The sequence below is a fragment of the Symphodus melops genome (genome assembly GCF_947650265.1).
Source record: "Symphodus melops genome assembly, chromosome: 22".
NCBI classification, from domain to species: Eukaryota; Metazoa; Chordata; class Actinopteri; order Labriformes; family Labridae; genus Symphodus; species Symphodus melops.
This window is the reverse complement of record NC_136712.1, coordinates 16,711,763-16,726,915: the sequence shown is the minus strand read 5'-3', so window position 1 is coordinate 16,726,915 and position 15,153 is coordinate 16,711,763. Positions and strand designations below refer to the sequence as shown.

General features: G+C 40.4%; 1 protein-coding gene across 1 annotated transcript in view; it reads right to left on the bottom strand.

The window, feature by feature from the left end:
• The window catches only part of LOC306817842 (chemokine-like protein TAFA-2), a 74,866-nt gene that overhangs the window by 25,838 nt on the left and 33,875 nt on the right, over nt 1-15,153 (bottom strand). Inside the window, exon 2 of the mRNA XM_079335045.1 lies at nt 880-983. Within this exon, the coding sequence (XP_079191171.1) occupies nt 880-982 (103 nt within the window). The 5' untranslated portion in view covers nt 983. The remainder of the gene's footprint in view (nt 1-879; nt 984-15,153) is intronic.

The following is a 15,153-nucleotide window of genomic DNA, read 5'->3' as shown; positions in this document are numbered from 1 at the left end:
CTGAACTTACTTGCATGCTGTCATTTAAGGGAAAACACCAGCTCCCTGTTAGGGAATGTCCTGAGTCAACCGACACAAATCAAAACGTCCAAATACAGTCAGAGGACGGGATCACTGCCGACACATTCTCCGCCACCACACGTGAAAACCCAGAAGTATTGACATTTATTTTGTAAGAGTGATATGATGTTTGTTTTTTCATTACGTACATGTAACTTAAGACAAAGGTGAACATAAAAAAACAGACAGAAAATAAATAATAAATCAAAAAAAGTATAATTCAGAAAAAAAACAAAATACATTTGGACAATAAACTATTGAAAGTTACATGTCTGCAAAAGAGTGGGAAAAAAGCAAAAATGTATTGAATCTATTCAGCTAGCTTGTATTATATTTTTTAAAATTTTGATGGTCATGTAATATATGAAAATTTTTACAGTTTATGTATTTTTTCAAAGTCAGTATAGAAAATCAGAAAACTCTCCCTTTAAACGTGATTTTGTTTTACCCTGCAGTTAAAAATGTGTCGCAACTTAAGACCTCGATCCTTTCCTTATGATGACAGCTCTTCAGCCTCACACCCTAATATTGTTTTGTATAGTTGATTATGGAGAAGGCTCGAGGAAATCTCTCCATCGTGGAGTAAACGAGTAACTACAACAGCTCCTGAAACTAGATTTAGCTCCATCAAATGATGTGCTCAAAATATACAAAGTCAGATCAGGAATCAGGAACTATCTGGTTTAACCTAAAAAAAAAGACATCAATACCAAAACAAAGATGTGTTCAATGAAGTGCAACTTTTAAATTACCAAAGCAATGGACGTATGAAAATACAATGACATAGCAAGATAATTAAATGTTTAATTTCAAACTCACCTGTCGCTCCTTCTGTTGGTACGGTCATCTCCCATACACTAATAATAAGCACCATAACAAGTAGAGCCCCTTTACTTCCGATTAGTGTGTATCGTTCACTCATCCTGGAAAAGGAAACAGAGGAGTGTTGTCAGTATACATCATCTATTACAACAGCAGTTTTCACTTTCTCATCTTCCAGAGTATATCACTCAGGGACCATATAACGCCACCTTTCAAAATCTCTTTTGTGCTCCACTCTGCCGTGCTGCAGCGTGAGCCCTTTACACTGAATATGGATAATTCATCCTAATAACACAGATGCTACTTTCCTCCAACATTCGGCCAAGAGTTAGAGCTTCAATGTTGTAAATGATCATTTTCTACAACTGTGTCCCGGGTTGCAAAACATAAACATAAAAGGATCTGGCAATTTCCTTTTTCTTTTATCATTGTACAGCATTTGTGCTGATCAGCATCTGAAAAAATAATTGCGAGGGGAAATTTGGACAAAGCTTAAGCCTGAAAATGAGCCGCGTTGGATTAAATGTGACACGTAGTGACTTGGGGCGTGTCCAACTATATTTTGTTTCTTAAGTGGTGTGGTGATGTAGGTGCTAAGCAATGCACAAGGGAGTGATCAACATCAAATTCAGTTGGGCAGTAAACATTTATCGATGAATTTTCTCTGCTATAAACCTTGGCTATATTCTCTAATGTGTGCATAATGGAGTCTGGACAGTCTGTGTTCATATCTGTTGGATTGAAGGTCACTGGCAACCACAGTACTTATTTTAAAGGAGCAATATGTAACTTTGACGTCTAGTGTTCAGAATGGGTACTGCAGCCTCTCCCTCTTTAGAGTTCATGAGCTTATTGGATAAAAAGCTGAAGTGTTTTGGTCAGGTAGAATCAGTTCTATCTGACACAGTTTGCTGGAACGCTTCCATCGCTTCAACACCTGTTGGTTTGCCGTTTGACTAGCAAACCGAGGGGCGTCCAAAAACAGACGCGTTGGGGTGCCTTAAAACCACCTTCCGTCCCTGGTCCAAACAGGAACAGACCATTTTGAGAATCAAAAACTGAGGAGGAGGACATACTGGCTGCTGTATTGTTGTCAGACAAACAATTCAATAGATTTCCCACGTATTCGTATCCAATTCTCTCTCAGCCCTTCGTGCCATTAAAAACTCAATTTGAATGTCCTGTTATAAAAATGCTCTTGAGCTGTTGTGCATCCTGTGTATTTGGAAAACGGTCAGTAGAAGTGCGTTAAAAACGTGTTGTTCTTCACCATATTTCTAATACACTCTTTAATCAGGAACATACTGCACCAAAGACTTTAGAGCCCAAAACAGCCATCAGGTGGTCTATGACACAGTCGATTTCTGCATCCTCAAGATAGAAAAATCCCACCATTGCACGTGATGACAACACATGGGAGCCTTACTGGGGCTCACATTTATTTGCTACTGAATAAACGACGACTAAGTCAGGTGGAAAATAGGAGAGATACTTATATTGCTTGCCGGGAGTCTTTGTGCCTGTCTTTGACAGAGCCAAACATATGATAATCGATTTACTTTTTGTTAAAACAGCTAACACTGAAGCAGCCGTGTAGTGCGGTTTATACAGACTTCAACAGCTTTTTTTCCAGTCCTCATCGGGTATTCCCATTTCTGATTCACACTACGATTAACTTTATTCAGTAGTATGCTGTGATTTTTTTTCTACAGATGGTGAGGATTAAAAACTTCCTACTCTGTCTCTAATTAGCAAGTATGCGCTGACTAAATATGTAAGATTCCTCTTGTAGGTGGCGCCGATAGCGCAGCGGCAGCGCGCGCACCATGTTGCGAGGCTTTGCTCCTCGCGCGGGCAGCCCGGGTTCGCGTCCGGCCTGTGGCCACTTTCCCGCATGTCTCTCCCCACTCTCTCCCTGTTTCCGACTCTATCCACTGTCCTATCAATAAAGGCAAAAAGGCCAAAAATAAACCTTTAAAAAAAAAAGATTCCTCTTGTACATAACTATTTCTAACAGGCAGTTCATCCGCTGCTGGACGGGCAGCGGATGAACTTTGGGGTAAAAATGAAATGGACTTGTGCAGTCTTCTGACTACTCAAAGCACTTTTACACTGCATGTAAACAGTGTGAGCGTACAATGCCACACACTGACGGCACAGGTTGCTATATGTAAAGTGACCGTCAGGAGTAATGAATCCCATTCATGCACATGCTGCTGAGTAAGTGGCAACAAGGACACGTCAAACATGTTACAGCAGGAGCTGGGGATCGAGCCCTTGACCTTCCGGTTGAGAGACGACCGACTCTACCACTGAGCCACAGCCCCCCCAAATTAAGACTTTATACCCACTTCTTCAGGGAACACTACACCACTGTTGTTTGTTAAATGGCAAAGGTTTTTCTTTTCAGTTCCTCTAGTTTTCGCCAATCTCACAGCAGAAAGATATGCTCCCTTTGATAACAGCGTTTGAGAATCCCACCCTCAGCGTGTCATCAGAGGAAAATAGCTGCTGTCTGAATGTTGTGAAACGCAGAGAACAGAGATATGGTGCTGTTCCACTACAGCTCATAGTTTAACTTGACAATAGCTTTAGCTTGTGTGAATGCATATTTGCTGTTATCAAGCAGAGAGACAGTCTGTTATCCCTCTTGCTTTCCAAAACAAACTACAGCTGTGAATGTGCACTAGATCACTTTCTCTAAATCCCCTGCTTCTCCCACCCCTCTGCACCTCCTTCGACTCTCGGCTCCCACCAGAAGGCTCTTACAGAGGGATCATGAACAGAAGGTGAAGACCCCGTGCTAGCCCAACAGGAATTCCGTAAGCCTCTCTGTACACCTCGGGAGAGTGGAAGAGAGCGAGCAGGCCGCAGTGGCTAATCCATCCCTGCACAGTACACACTCCTCTGCACACTCTCTCTCTCCCCCTAATGAAGTGTGTGGAAGTGGAGGCCACACTGCATAAACCATCTGGCAGAGTGTGTTATCACTGACTGACAATGATCAAATTTCAAACAGGGATGCAGGAGCGGTACGGTAATTACTGGAAGAGGCCCGGTGTCGTATGGCGTGAGCGTACAATGTTACAAGCTGCGTTTACGCCTTATTTACCGTCTCCCACCTCGTATCTGGCTGCCTCATTGACATATAGATTGGCTAAACCTCATTGGGCTTCTCAAATTATTGTTGTAATTACGTTTATTTTGGCAAGCGAACATGACCTTTCGTGCAGGTTTTCTTTTTATACCGCTGACGGCAGCAATTAAAAGTGTGCAATGTCAAAATATCACAGACAGGGAAACTCATGTTTTTATGTGCCCGCTTGAATTATTAAAGATGTCTATCATCGGGACATGCAAGGACAACATGAAGGAAGGAGGACAGGTTCTATGCAAACTTCATATCTGTCGACCAATCACATTTGCGAATGCTTGGATGACTTTGTTATCTGAGGCAATTCATACATGTTAGGATGTGATATGCTGATGCAACACTTGATATAGTTATTATTTATTGGTTGGTGGGTGGGGTGATGTCTATGCCTTTTTAAGAGAGACAAGAAAGTGGACAGATTTGAAAATTAGGCATCGAGTGGGGACTGACATGAAGCAAGGAGCCACAGGTGGGACTCGAACCCGTGCCTCCCGTCTCCCCACAGCATTGCTTCAGAATGTACAAACTTTGCAATGACAGTAGGAAACCTCCCTAATGGCAGCACTAACTCTTAATGCTCTGCTAACTGTGAAAATAATAATGGACACTGTTTGCCGAAGGCCCAAACAGACCCTAGAAGAGCCCCTGTTTGCAAGTGTTGTGCAGTTATAACATTTAGACTGATGTGTTTGGATCATTTGTTTAAAGTAAATTGGTTATTGTAATTCACTGGCATATTAACTTTTTTATTGTACACTTCTACTCCAACACGCATTGTTCTAAATTGATCCCCCTGCTACAATCAACAGGCGAAAGGACACATCGATGTCCCTATTTTTTTATATGACTTCCGGGGATTTTAAAACTTGACCTCAAGTGGACACTTGAGGAACTGCAGTTTCCAAAAAAAAACAACCCACAATTACAATTAGCTATTTAGCAAGAAGTAGGTGTAGAAGTTAGTCACCAACAATTGACTCTACCAGCTAATGAAGGACTGTCACAGATATACTTCAGTTACGTGACTTCTGTTAAACTACATTTTTTTTATAATTTGGGGACTTTTATGCCTTTATTTGAACATCAGGGTAACTTTTAACCAAGAGACTACTTGGTCACTACTAAGCTGCAGCTAAGCAGCACAAGTGTCATCAGTAAGATATGCTCACTTTATCAGGACATTTAGTGAAATGTTTTTGTTTCCCTGAATGCAAGCTGAGCACAAAAGAAACATTGGAACACCATGTTTTGTAGCCACAGCACAAGAAAAGTTTATGTCAAATAGTCACCTGTCCTCCGGATAAAGGAAAACACAAAACAGCGTAATGGATTTCTTTCTCCAGGGGGATTTTCTGGAAGTAAACCTCCACTAAGGCCATGATTGCTAGCTTTATAATAGTTTGCGGGAAATTCGAGGCAGCTGGTGTGACAGGTAGAAGGAAATTCCCTCAAATGTGAAGTGTAAGAGCAACATCGGGGAGAGTTTTGTTTTGGCTCAAATGGACCTAAAATTGATCTCCAAGGTGTTCGTACATCAGCAAAAGGAGCTAATGTTCACCTTCATGGCGACAGATTTATAGCTGCTGGTTAGACGAAGAATTGGAGGCTGAGTCGAAAAGGTGGCAAACAAGGTTGCTGTTCAATATTTCTGTGTGAGAGAGAAAAAAGGGTCATTGGTAACAGAGTGCAGGGCAAAGAACTACTGCATCATTTGTTTGGGGCTGTCTAAGGGTGCAATTCTATAAATGACATCTCATTGTCCCTGAATGTGCTGTGTTGTCATTGGTGCGCGGCCGTGTGCCTGGTAGAGCGAGACGCTGAAGATTTGTTACAGTTTAAGGCCATTTTACAGGCTGACCTTGTGGTGGAGGTCTATAGTGACTCTGAATAAATACAGAAAAACTGCTGTGTGAACTCAAACTGCCTTTTGTGTCAAATATCAAGATCTAAAAAAATAGTCAGTCTGTCAGCTGCTACTGGGTCTGTGATTTAACTGAAACCACACAGAGGCTGTTAAAAGTTCATATCAGACTTTTTTTTTTCTGCTGAATGTGACGTTATACGGTTGAGGTTTACGGTTTATAAAAAAGTACAATATAAGAGAGGATCATCCTTTATTCATCACACAAACGGGGAAATTGACATAGCTGGGTTTTCACTTTGTCTTTCAACTAAAAAGGTCGTGGAATTGATCCCGAGCTCCCGCAGCCACATGTCCAAGAGTGTCCAGGAAAAGGAACCAAAATTGCTCCTGCTGCCACTGATCAAGCGTTTGAATGAATCGGAGTGGGATAGTTGTTACTGATGGATAATTTGCATGACAGCCTCTGCTGTCAGTGTGTCAATGTCATGTGACTGTGACATGCCATACATTGCTAGTTTACAGTGAGTTAGAGAATTAACAATGTAAAGTTATTTTATGGGTTATGTGGCTTATTGTATCTAAAACTGTACATGTAAAGGCCCAGCTAAGAAGAAGAGCTGAAACTTAAAAAATACTCATCTTCATCAGCTTATGGAATTACATTATACCTTTTCTTTGTAACTTCTGCATCTTTAGTGAATTAGCTTTGTCCCACAGTTCTCAACAGTCTTTGTTTTGAGACGCTTCATGTGGCCCGCTTTTTTGTTATCATGTTGCTAATTGAACCGCAGCAGGCATGTTAGTTGGCAATTAAACGGTGCACACAGTTTAACATTTAGCATGTAAATTAGAAGATATTTCCTTCAGGAGATGGCAGTGCAAAATCCAAAGCTCAAAGGAGTGTAAATATTGGACTTACGTTCATCAAGAGTTAGAAACACGACTCCAAATGAATGCTAATTTGCTCTTTGTCAGCTGGACGTGTAATTATGTAATTATTTTCTCACATGAATTGCGTGATGAGTTTAAACATGATAAAATTGAAAGTGTTCTAAAAAAAAAAAAAAGTGATTAATTAATACCACACTAATTAATGTGGAAATTAATTGAATCTCGCCTGACACAGTGGCTTAATTGTCTTGTGTATGAAAATACAACAACTGCAAGACTGCGTAGCTCCAACACATAACTCCCACTGACATCACATAACGTTCATAAATGAGGGTAATTAAATACATTTTAAAATTACCAAGAAAAGCTTTAGAGCAGGGATGGGCAACTAGCGGCCCACAGCAGGCATGCGGCAAATATTTTTAGATTATAAATCAATAGCAAACATTAAAAGGTCACATCTTATGCAAACTACACTTAATGTTTCTTTAACACTAATATGTGTCTCTAGTCTGTCTATAAAAACCCACATTATGAGAAATGTCCATCCGCCCTCTTTTGCCTGCTGCACTTTTCAGAAAATATGTGGTCAAACAGGCTGTTTAGAGTCCCTTCATGACATCACAAAGGGCAGCAAATGTCTGGTTGCCTGGTATAGATAGTGGTTGATGAATTTAGCCCATACATGTTTGAATTGTGGGGCTTTGTTTGTCACTAGGGACTTCAAGTGGTTGAAAGTTTTAATTATGCCTTGAAGCCTTGAAGCCAGTGCTTCATGTATAACTTGTTTACCTCACAGAATATGCCCTAAGGCGTAACACAAAATGTATGCAAATGATTGTCACATGCATGAAAGATGAACAGAAGTTTCAATGAAATGTTTAATTATCCTTTGTCTGCAGAGCTTTATTTATTTCCCCATCCAGCAGAGACGAAACGTTTTTCATATCAACTGTATATTGTTCACTGCACTTGAAGACACTTTGAAACGCAAATGGACACCTTTATTTTGGCACAATGGATATCATTTTCACTTGTGACACTTCAGTAGTTCTCCTGAATTTGAGATTTGGATCTCTTTGTTATGAGAGAGCTCTGCTGTGACGCATAGACAGGCTGCATTATACTGTAGATCATCAGATTTCCTTTCAAGAGTACAAAGTGAATTTGTTGAAAACTGAATGAAGCCATAAACCCAACAAACACTGATAAGCTCACTCTGTTTCTTCCAGCTCTTCTACTCTCTTCCCTTCCACGATACAAATTAAACGACAGCAAACCAGGTTGTATAATAAACGGACTGCACAACACCTTGCCCCAAGTGAAGCCAAAATATTTAGAGCTCCCCCTACTGACCGGGCAGGTATAGGTCATAAAACCCACCTCTGCAATGGGAACAAATGGTGTATGGATCAGACCATAAATTCAAAATACCCATAAAAATAACATTTTTCAAACATGGTTTTAATGTGATAGCTATTTATCATCACTCTACTGCCCTAAAAATAAAAGGTTTAGTTTGTTTTTTGATTATTATTATTAACTTTATTTGTAAAGGGACCATGTGCAATATTAATCATAAATGTTGCCATTTGATGTATTATAATGTAAATAATATTTTAAAATGTCAGGATTGACAGCTCTGTTGAGGCATGGAGCTTCTGCATCGCTGTGTGCAGCAGATGAGCAGAGCACACAAGAATATGTCCTGCTGTACAAACCTTTAATCTTTACTGTTTCACTGGTCAGTTATTGGGTAATGTATGCTATGTGAAGTTTAGAGTTGAGGCTCCCCCTGAGGTACGCGTGTTCTCCTCCTGCTTTGAATGCCACATTTTCCCAGACTGCCATCGTGAGCGTCATTACCCGAGCCAAACAGCTGTCTTGAACTACATTTCAGGATTAAGCAGCTGACAGAGATAACAGTGGCTCTATCTATCGATCTCTGGTTTTAAATATGCAATGGGTCAGCGCCCGTTGTACTGAGGTACTTTGGCTTCATTTGTGTACATCAGAATGGGGTTGAGGTTCACTGCCCATCTTTATATACAGACTTTGCAGCAGACCAATAAGTCCGACTTCAAAAGAATCCACTTAAAGCTTCCCCTTAAATGAGGCACACATTCCCACGGGTGCAGTCGCTTTTTAAAAGACGTCTTAACGCACTACTGAAAACACTTTGTTGAAATATCCACGAAAAACTCCCACCTCAACTAAATCAAAAGAAATAGTAGCATTTGAATGTAGCAATAATGCTGGAATCTTGACCTTTGATATTCTTCAGATCTGCACGACACACATTGCAATACACTTAACTGAACATAAATTATACTATGAATAATGCAAATGCATTCATTTCCTCTCGCTGTTTTCAATTAGTAAACAGTATAAATTCATGTTAATTTAAATAACAGCATATATTTACATTTTTAAGTCAGCTCCAGTTTTCAATAAAGGTTTTACAGTGCTGAAGAAAAATTAATGGAAAAGTTTTGACAGCGCACACACAGCACTGCCCAGAGTCTACTTTCTTTTTATTGCCGCCGATGGAGAAATAATAACATTTGGTTTACTGTTGCCTAGAGGCACGGTGAACAAACCCCCGAGCTTGACTCATTGCCCCTTTTTTATTTTGCCTTCTGTACTGACAGTAAGAATGAACAATGAATCAAAAAGTTTCAGTTTATGTGCCCTTCCCCTGCTAGCAGCCACATTGAAACTCTATTCTCTTAAAAACTCATTAGCATGCTCGCTAACAAATCTCTGCACTACAATCAAAATCTCACACTCACACCAGTGGACAACAGCCATCACCCTACGCACAGCACCTTCATCACACAGAGGAGTGAGTTCAGTGGCAGACTGCTGTCACCATCCTGCTCCACCGACAGACATGAGAACTCTTTCATCCCCATGGACAGAAGATTGTAGCATTAGCATCACAGTGAAGCAATGTATTTAAGAGCAAAAATGTGACTATATTTGATTTAATGTAGGCCATCATTTAGTGTGTTTAATAGACACATCTACTCATGTCCATTGATTAATAAGTAGCTTGTTAGCCAGGAGACGTCCACATGGATATATAGATGTAAAGGTTATCTAAGTCAATTAAATTCCTTTCAAGGTTAAATCCCTTTGTGATGCATCTGCATTTATATACAGTATTATGTGTCTGACTCGTGTTTTTTTCCCCGTGTTCAGCCTGGTCATGTGACCTGCTCAGCTCGGTAGATGGACACAGGTGTGTAGGGGGGCATGGCCTGATGAGAACAAAGGGAGACATGTTTGTTGGGGGATTTTGTTTGGTTGGTCTGGGAAAGAGGCGAGAGCAGAGCTGAGGAAAAGGTGTCTGGAGGAGAATTGGAGAGCTTGGTTTTTTCGTGCATGTTTTTTCCTCCACAGGACTAAAATACGAGTTTTGGGGGACTTTGCAAAAGAAGTACATCCAGGGGATGCTTTTATCACCTTTTTGCAGATATTTTTGCAATGCATTGCTTATCGTGGTTTTTGTTTGCAGGAATTGACTTTTTTGTTAGTTTTTGAATATTTTTTTCCAGGGAGCTAAAGGGCTTAACGGAGGGTTTCCTGGATTGGAAGTTTGACATTAAAGGTGGACAATGTCTTTTTTTCAATGACAGTTTAATTTGGTTTATTTTGAAGTTTAAGATGATGATAAAGCATACATTTAATTTTCTCCTTTTGTCTTTTCGAATTATTTTACAATTAACAGGGTGACTTTTTTTTCTTTACCAAATTCCTTCTTCCCTTTTCGGTCCTAACCCGGTTGTAACCTGAATTGCAGTAGATCTAAATTAAACATTATAACATTTGCTTTAAACGATTAAGCTGACTGATATGAGCTGAATTAATAACTACTGTAACTTTAACATGTAAAGTATGCGTCTCAAGGCTCAATTAGCCAGTTGGTTTGGTTGCTAATGACTTGATCAGATTATCAGGTTAGCCGGATTCCCTCAAATTAAAGGCTCTTTAGGATTGACTTCTCCATCAGACAGACGTGGCTCATGGTAGATTGCTATCAGTTACAAACTTGTCTGTACTCACAGGCATGTGAAAGCTTACTGTATGATGTTATGTTACATTTACCTCGGATGTCAGAGCGTGGAATGACGCCCCACCCGAGTTGACCATGTTCCAGTAATAACAAGCTACATGGACGCCTCCAGGAGTACCTTTGTTTAGGTAGCTTCCAGATGATCATTTGTGTCAAGATACAAGACAACATGTCCACAGATAGAACTTTTAGATGCCTTTTTTGTGATGAATTTAATAAACAAAACAAAGGTGTTAGTAAAGTTCCAGCTCTACATTATATTTTTATTGTCAATGCACATCGCAGCCATGTTGGATTTTAGCGTGTGCTACTGAAATGACTTGGTTTGTTTACTTCAGAGGGCGTTCCTGAAAACATAAAACTAGTAACTCTAAATTTCCTGCTTCCAAGATCCAATGAAACGCTACATTAGATCATCAACTGCAATTAGTTATTAAAGAGTTGAAGCCCAAACAGTACGGACGGAACATTACAATATATTTCCCAACCTAATACCTAAGTCTCCTCTATAAAATTCAGCCTGGAACAAGGACAAACATGTCCGAGATAAACTGGCGTCGTCTCATTTCATGAATCAGAATCATGAAACACAGGACATGATGGGAAACCGTCCGTTGTGCCAGAACATTTGAGTTAAATCAAAGACTAAAAATACTTCCTGCATCTGACCTCTCTCCTAATTGTTGTCCCATTTGTGTCACTTATTTTCCGACTTGATGGGCTCAGTCAAAGCCACAATACTTTCATTAGCAAGTAAAGGACACCTCTGTCCTTGCCCTATAAATAGTAAATGTTGTTAGCAAAGGAGAATAAAACTAGGGAATTCATCCTACACTTGCTCTCTGCAAGCTGAGGACGAGTTTATCAAGGTGATTGCAAATAAAATGGAAATGTTTTCTGAACTATGCAAACCCTGAAGGATATGTGTTAGAATGTGAAAGGTCATTTATACATAATGGACCATATACTTGCATCTGGTAGACGATGGTAGAAACCTTGAGGCGAACCAGACTCATTGGTTTACAGCCATCTACCAAGACTATGGACCAATCAAGTGGGAGAACGTGAGAAAGTATAGCTTTTCCACTCAAGTGTTGAATAGATTACTCTTGTGCCAATGTTTCACCCATCCACCAAGTTCCTATAATATTGGGCACATAGGTGTCCCTGCTTCTGCTTTTAATGCCATGGTCTCATGACCAACACTGCAGTGGGCGGCTGTGGCTCAGTTGGTAGTATCGGCTTCCTCTTAGATGGAAGGTTGGGGGTTGGATCCCCAGCTCCTGGAGCCACATGTACGACGTGTCCTTGGGCAAGACACCTTACACCAAGTTGCTCCTGCTGCCTCGTCATTGGGCGTATGAATGGGATTAATCAATACTGATGGACGCTTTACATAGCAACGACTGCCATCTGTGTGGGTGTGAATGGGTAGGTGTAACCTGCAGATAAAAAAGCACTTTGAGTAGTCAGAAGATTAGAAAAGCACAATACAAACTCAGGCGCATTTACCATTTAAAGTAGTTATCTTAATTGTCGGGTTACATCCCTTGACATTCAGTAGCAGCACTGGTCTCTGGTTTGCCCTCTAGATGAATCCTCATGCAACACGTGAAGTGCTTAGCAATGTATTTGGACATGACAAACATTGACACAAACATTTAAAACAGGAGTGATTTCAAATATTTTCCTGGGCTCCATGTAGCATGTTTGCTCTGACATGTTCACTCTCATTTTTGACATCATGTCGTTAATTGTCACCACAAGTTGCCCAAATCTCTCCAAAGGCCACAAGAAACATGATTTTTTTTTTTTTTTTTTTTTTACAAAACTAGATCCCCTCCATACTTCGTTCTCAGCTGAAGTTATTTTATATTGCTAGACAACTTTTGAGAGGTAATGCTACTGAGTGGAAGATAAAGTTAAGCTTCCCAGTGTTTCCGAGAATCAATGCTGAAAGCACGTCCAAGTTCTTTCAAACGCATGGCAGTCCACAAAAAAACAAAAAAACAAGGCTCTCAGTTGCTTTGAACTCCAAGTTTGTTTTCATTGAACTGACTGGCTTTATGCTACATAAGTGTACACTTTTCGGTCCTCTGGTGTTCTTGCCAAATATTCCCGCTCAATGAGTCCTTCAATGCGCTTCTTATTACTACGGGACTAGGGAGAAATCGTGCTCGCAACTGCTGTGTTACCTCTGCTATGAGGACATTGTGCTGCATCTTCTCTGGACTTCATGATCCGAACGATGGCAGCTACGATCTCATAATGTGTGCCCCAACAAAAAGTTAAAAGCAAATATATCTCCAGCTTCAGAGAGCCATGCTTTATGAAAGGTATTAAATCTGCTTTATTGATGAGTGTCCCATCATTCTAAAACACAACAAACCTACTGCTCGCTTATTGGCAAACATTTCTAGAAAATACTTTTTCCACAAACGAGGTCATTTATACGAACAGAGGAACTCAAACAAAGTTTGTTTACATTGAAAACATGTCTCACTTTGATAATAAAGGGATTACTTTACTTTTTGTCAGTATGCCCAAGCCCGAGAGTTTGTTCTTTTCACAGCCGTATACAGGGAACTTCATCAGCCAGAAAGAATTCAATAACATCTGACCTAAGTGACATCCCCTCGGCGGTGGGTGGACGTGGTGAACAAGTTCAGCAAGTGCTGCAGCATTCAGCTTTCTGTGGACCACTGAACTCAGTGATGTTACATTCATCCACCTCTTTTTGGCCCAAGTCTGTTGTGAGCCAATACAGCCAGAATCCTGCTGCTTGTTTTTCATGTCCATGTTGGACCATTATTGGTAGATAAACGCACACCTCTGCTGTGTACCATACCATTATCTACAGTCTGTTAACTTTATTTAGTCTGTCCTGTGTTGGCCTTGATACCCCTCTGAGTGCATGAAGTCATTATAACAGAATACAATTGTCAAAGACATTGCACTTTTTTTTCTTCTTAAACTGAACAATAATTATCTCTTACTCAAGTCTTTTCTGATTAAGGGGATTAACAAATGTAAAACACAAATTAAAAAAAAAATTAAATTTTTTTTTTCAATTTTCAGGGACAAAAAGTCTAAACCATGATGGAGACTTAAGTCTGTGGGTGTAAAACAAAAACTGACAAAGACAAAGAGGGTGTTGTGGAATAATTCAGGTTTTACACAAAAATTAAACAAGGCAATTAAAATTGGTATGAGTGCATTTCACTTGAAATAATATGACTTTAAGCACCTTGAGCTGTCGAAGTAAAGATCACAATTTCAAAGAAAAGTAAGATGTTCACTTCGATCATTGGAGTTCTAAGTTTTAATAACACAAAAAGAGAAATTTAACATCCAGACACAAAGACACCAACACACTTCTGGGAAAGGAGGGAGTTTAAATGTCATATTTGGTAGGACTTGTGTTGCATATTTTTAAAGCTAATAAGACAGGCGTGTTGTCCATAAATACCACGCCGTAAAGCAGCTTTAGCGGTAAACCATTTCATGTTTGACTTTTGTGGCGTTAATCACTTTAAAAGTGCAAGATTCAATTTTCAGTTTTTCTCAATTGTAGAACGATGCATCCTTGAAATGCACAAGGCAAGTGTGTAATCCACAGTAACTCAGAGATTGCAGAGGGTGCGCTACTGAACCCTAACAAACTGGACTTTCCTGCTCTGTTTTCTGCAGCTGGATTCGATACAGGGATTACCTTCCTCCTCCTCCTCCCCTCCTCCTTCATTCCCCTCCATCTCTATCTAACTCTATACTTGGACCGTGACAGAGTCTGTCACCTCAGACGGCTGCTGGGAGCCGATTGCTTCGCCGCAGAACAAACATCGCTCATTCGCCAAAACACAGATGTTCCCTTCTGACAGTTGAGGAGTGAAGCTTTCAACCCTGACACGCCAAACAAGGGAGTTTGCCCACTCTTTGTCACGCGCCTTGTGAAGCATCTGCCGGCAAATCCCGCTCAGTTCACTTCATAAACGAGACAAGACAGCTGTCAGGGACGCGCTGAAGTTGATGTATAAACTGGGAACTGTAAAAAGAGCTCCTGCTTTAGCACATTGTCCTGAAGACTTGCTAATCAAATCATTATAAACCAGCCCGCAGCGGGACCGAGACACGGCGCTGTGCGATTCTCAATCCAGGTTCTGTCATGAGACTCTAAGTGGCTCTGTTCAGTCCTCGGGCCTTCACGCTCACTCCTGATTTTGCCGCTCACATCTGATTATTTTTAGAGGACTGTTTGTATCAATGCTAGTTGGACTTGACAGCTTT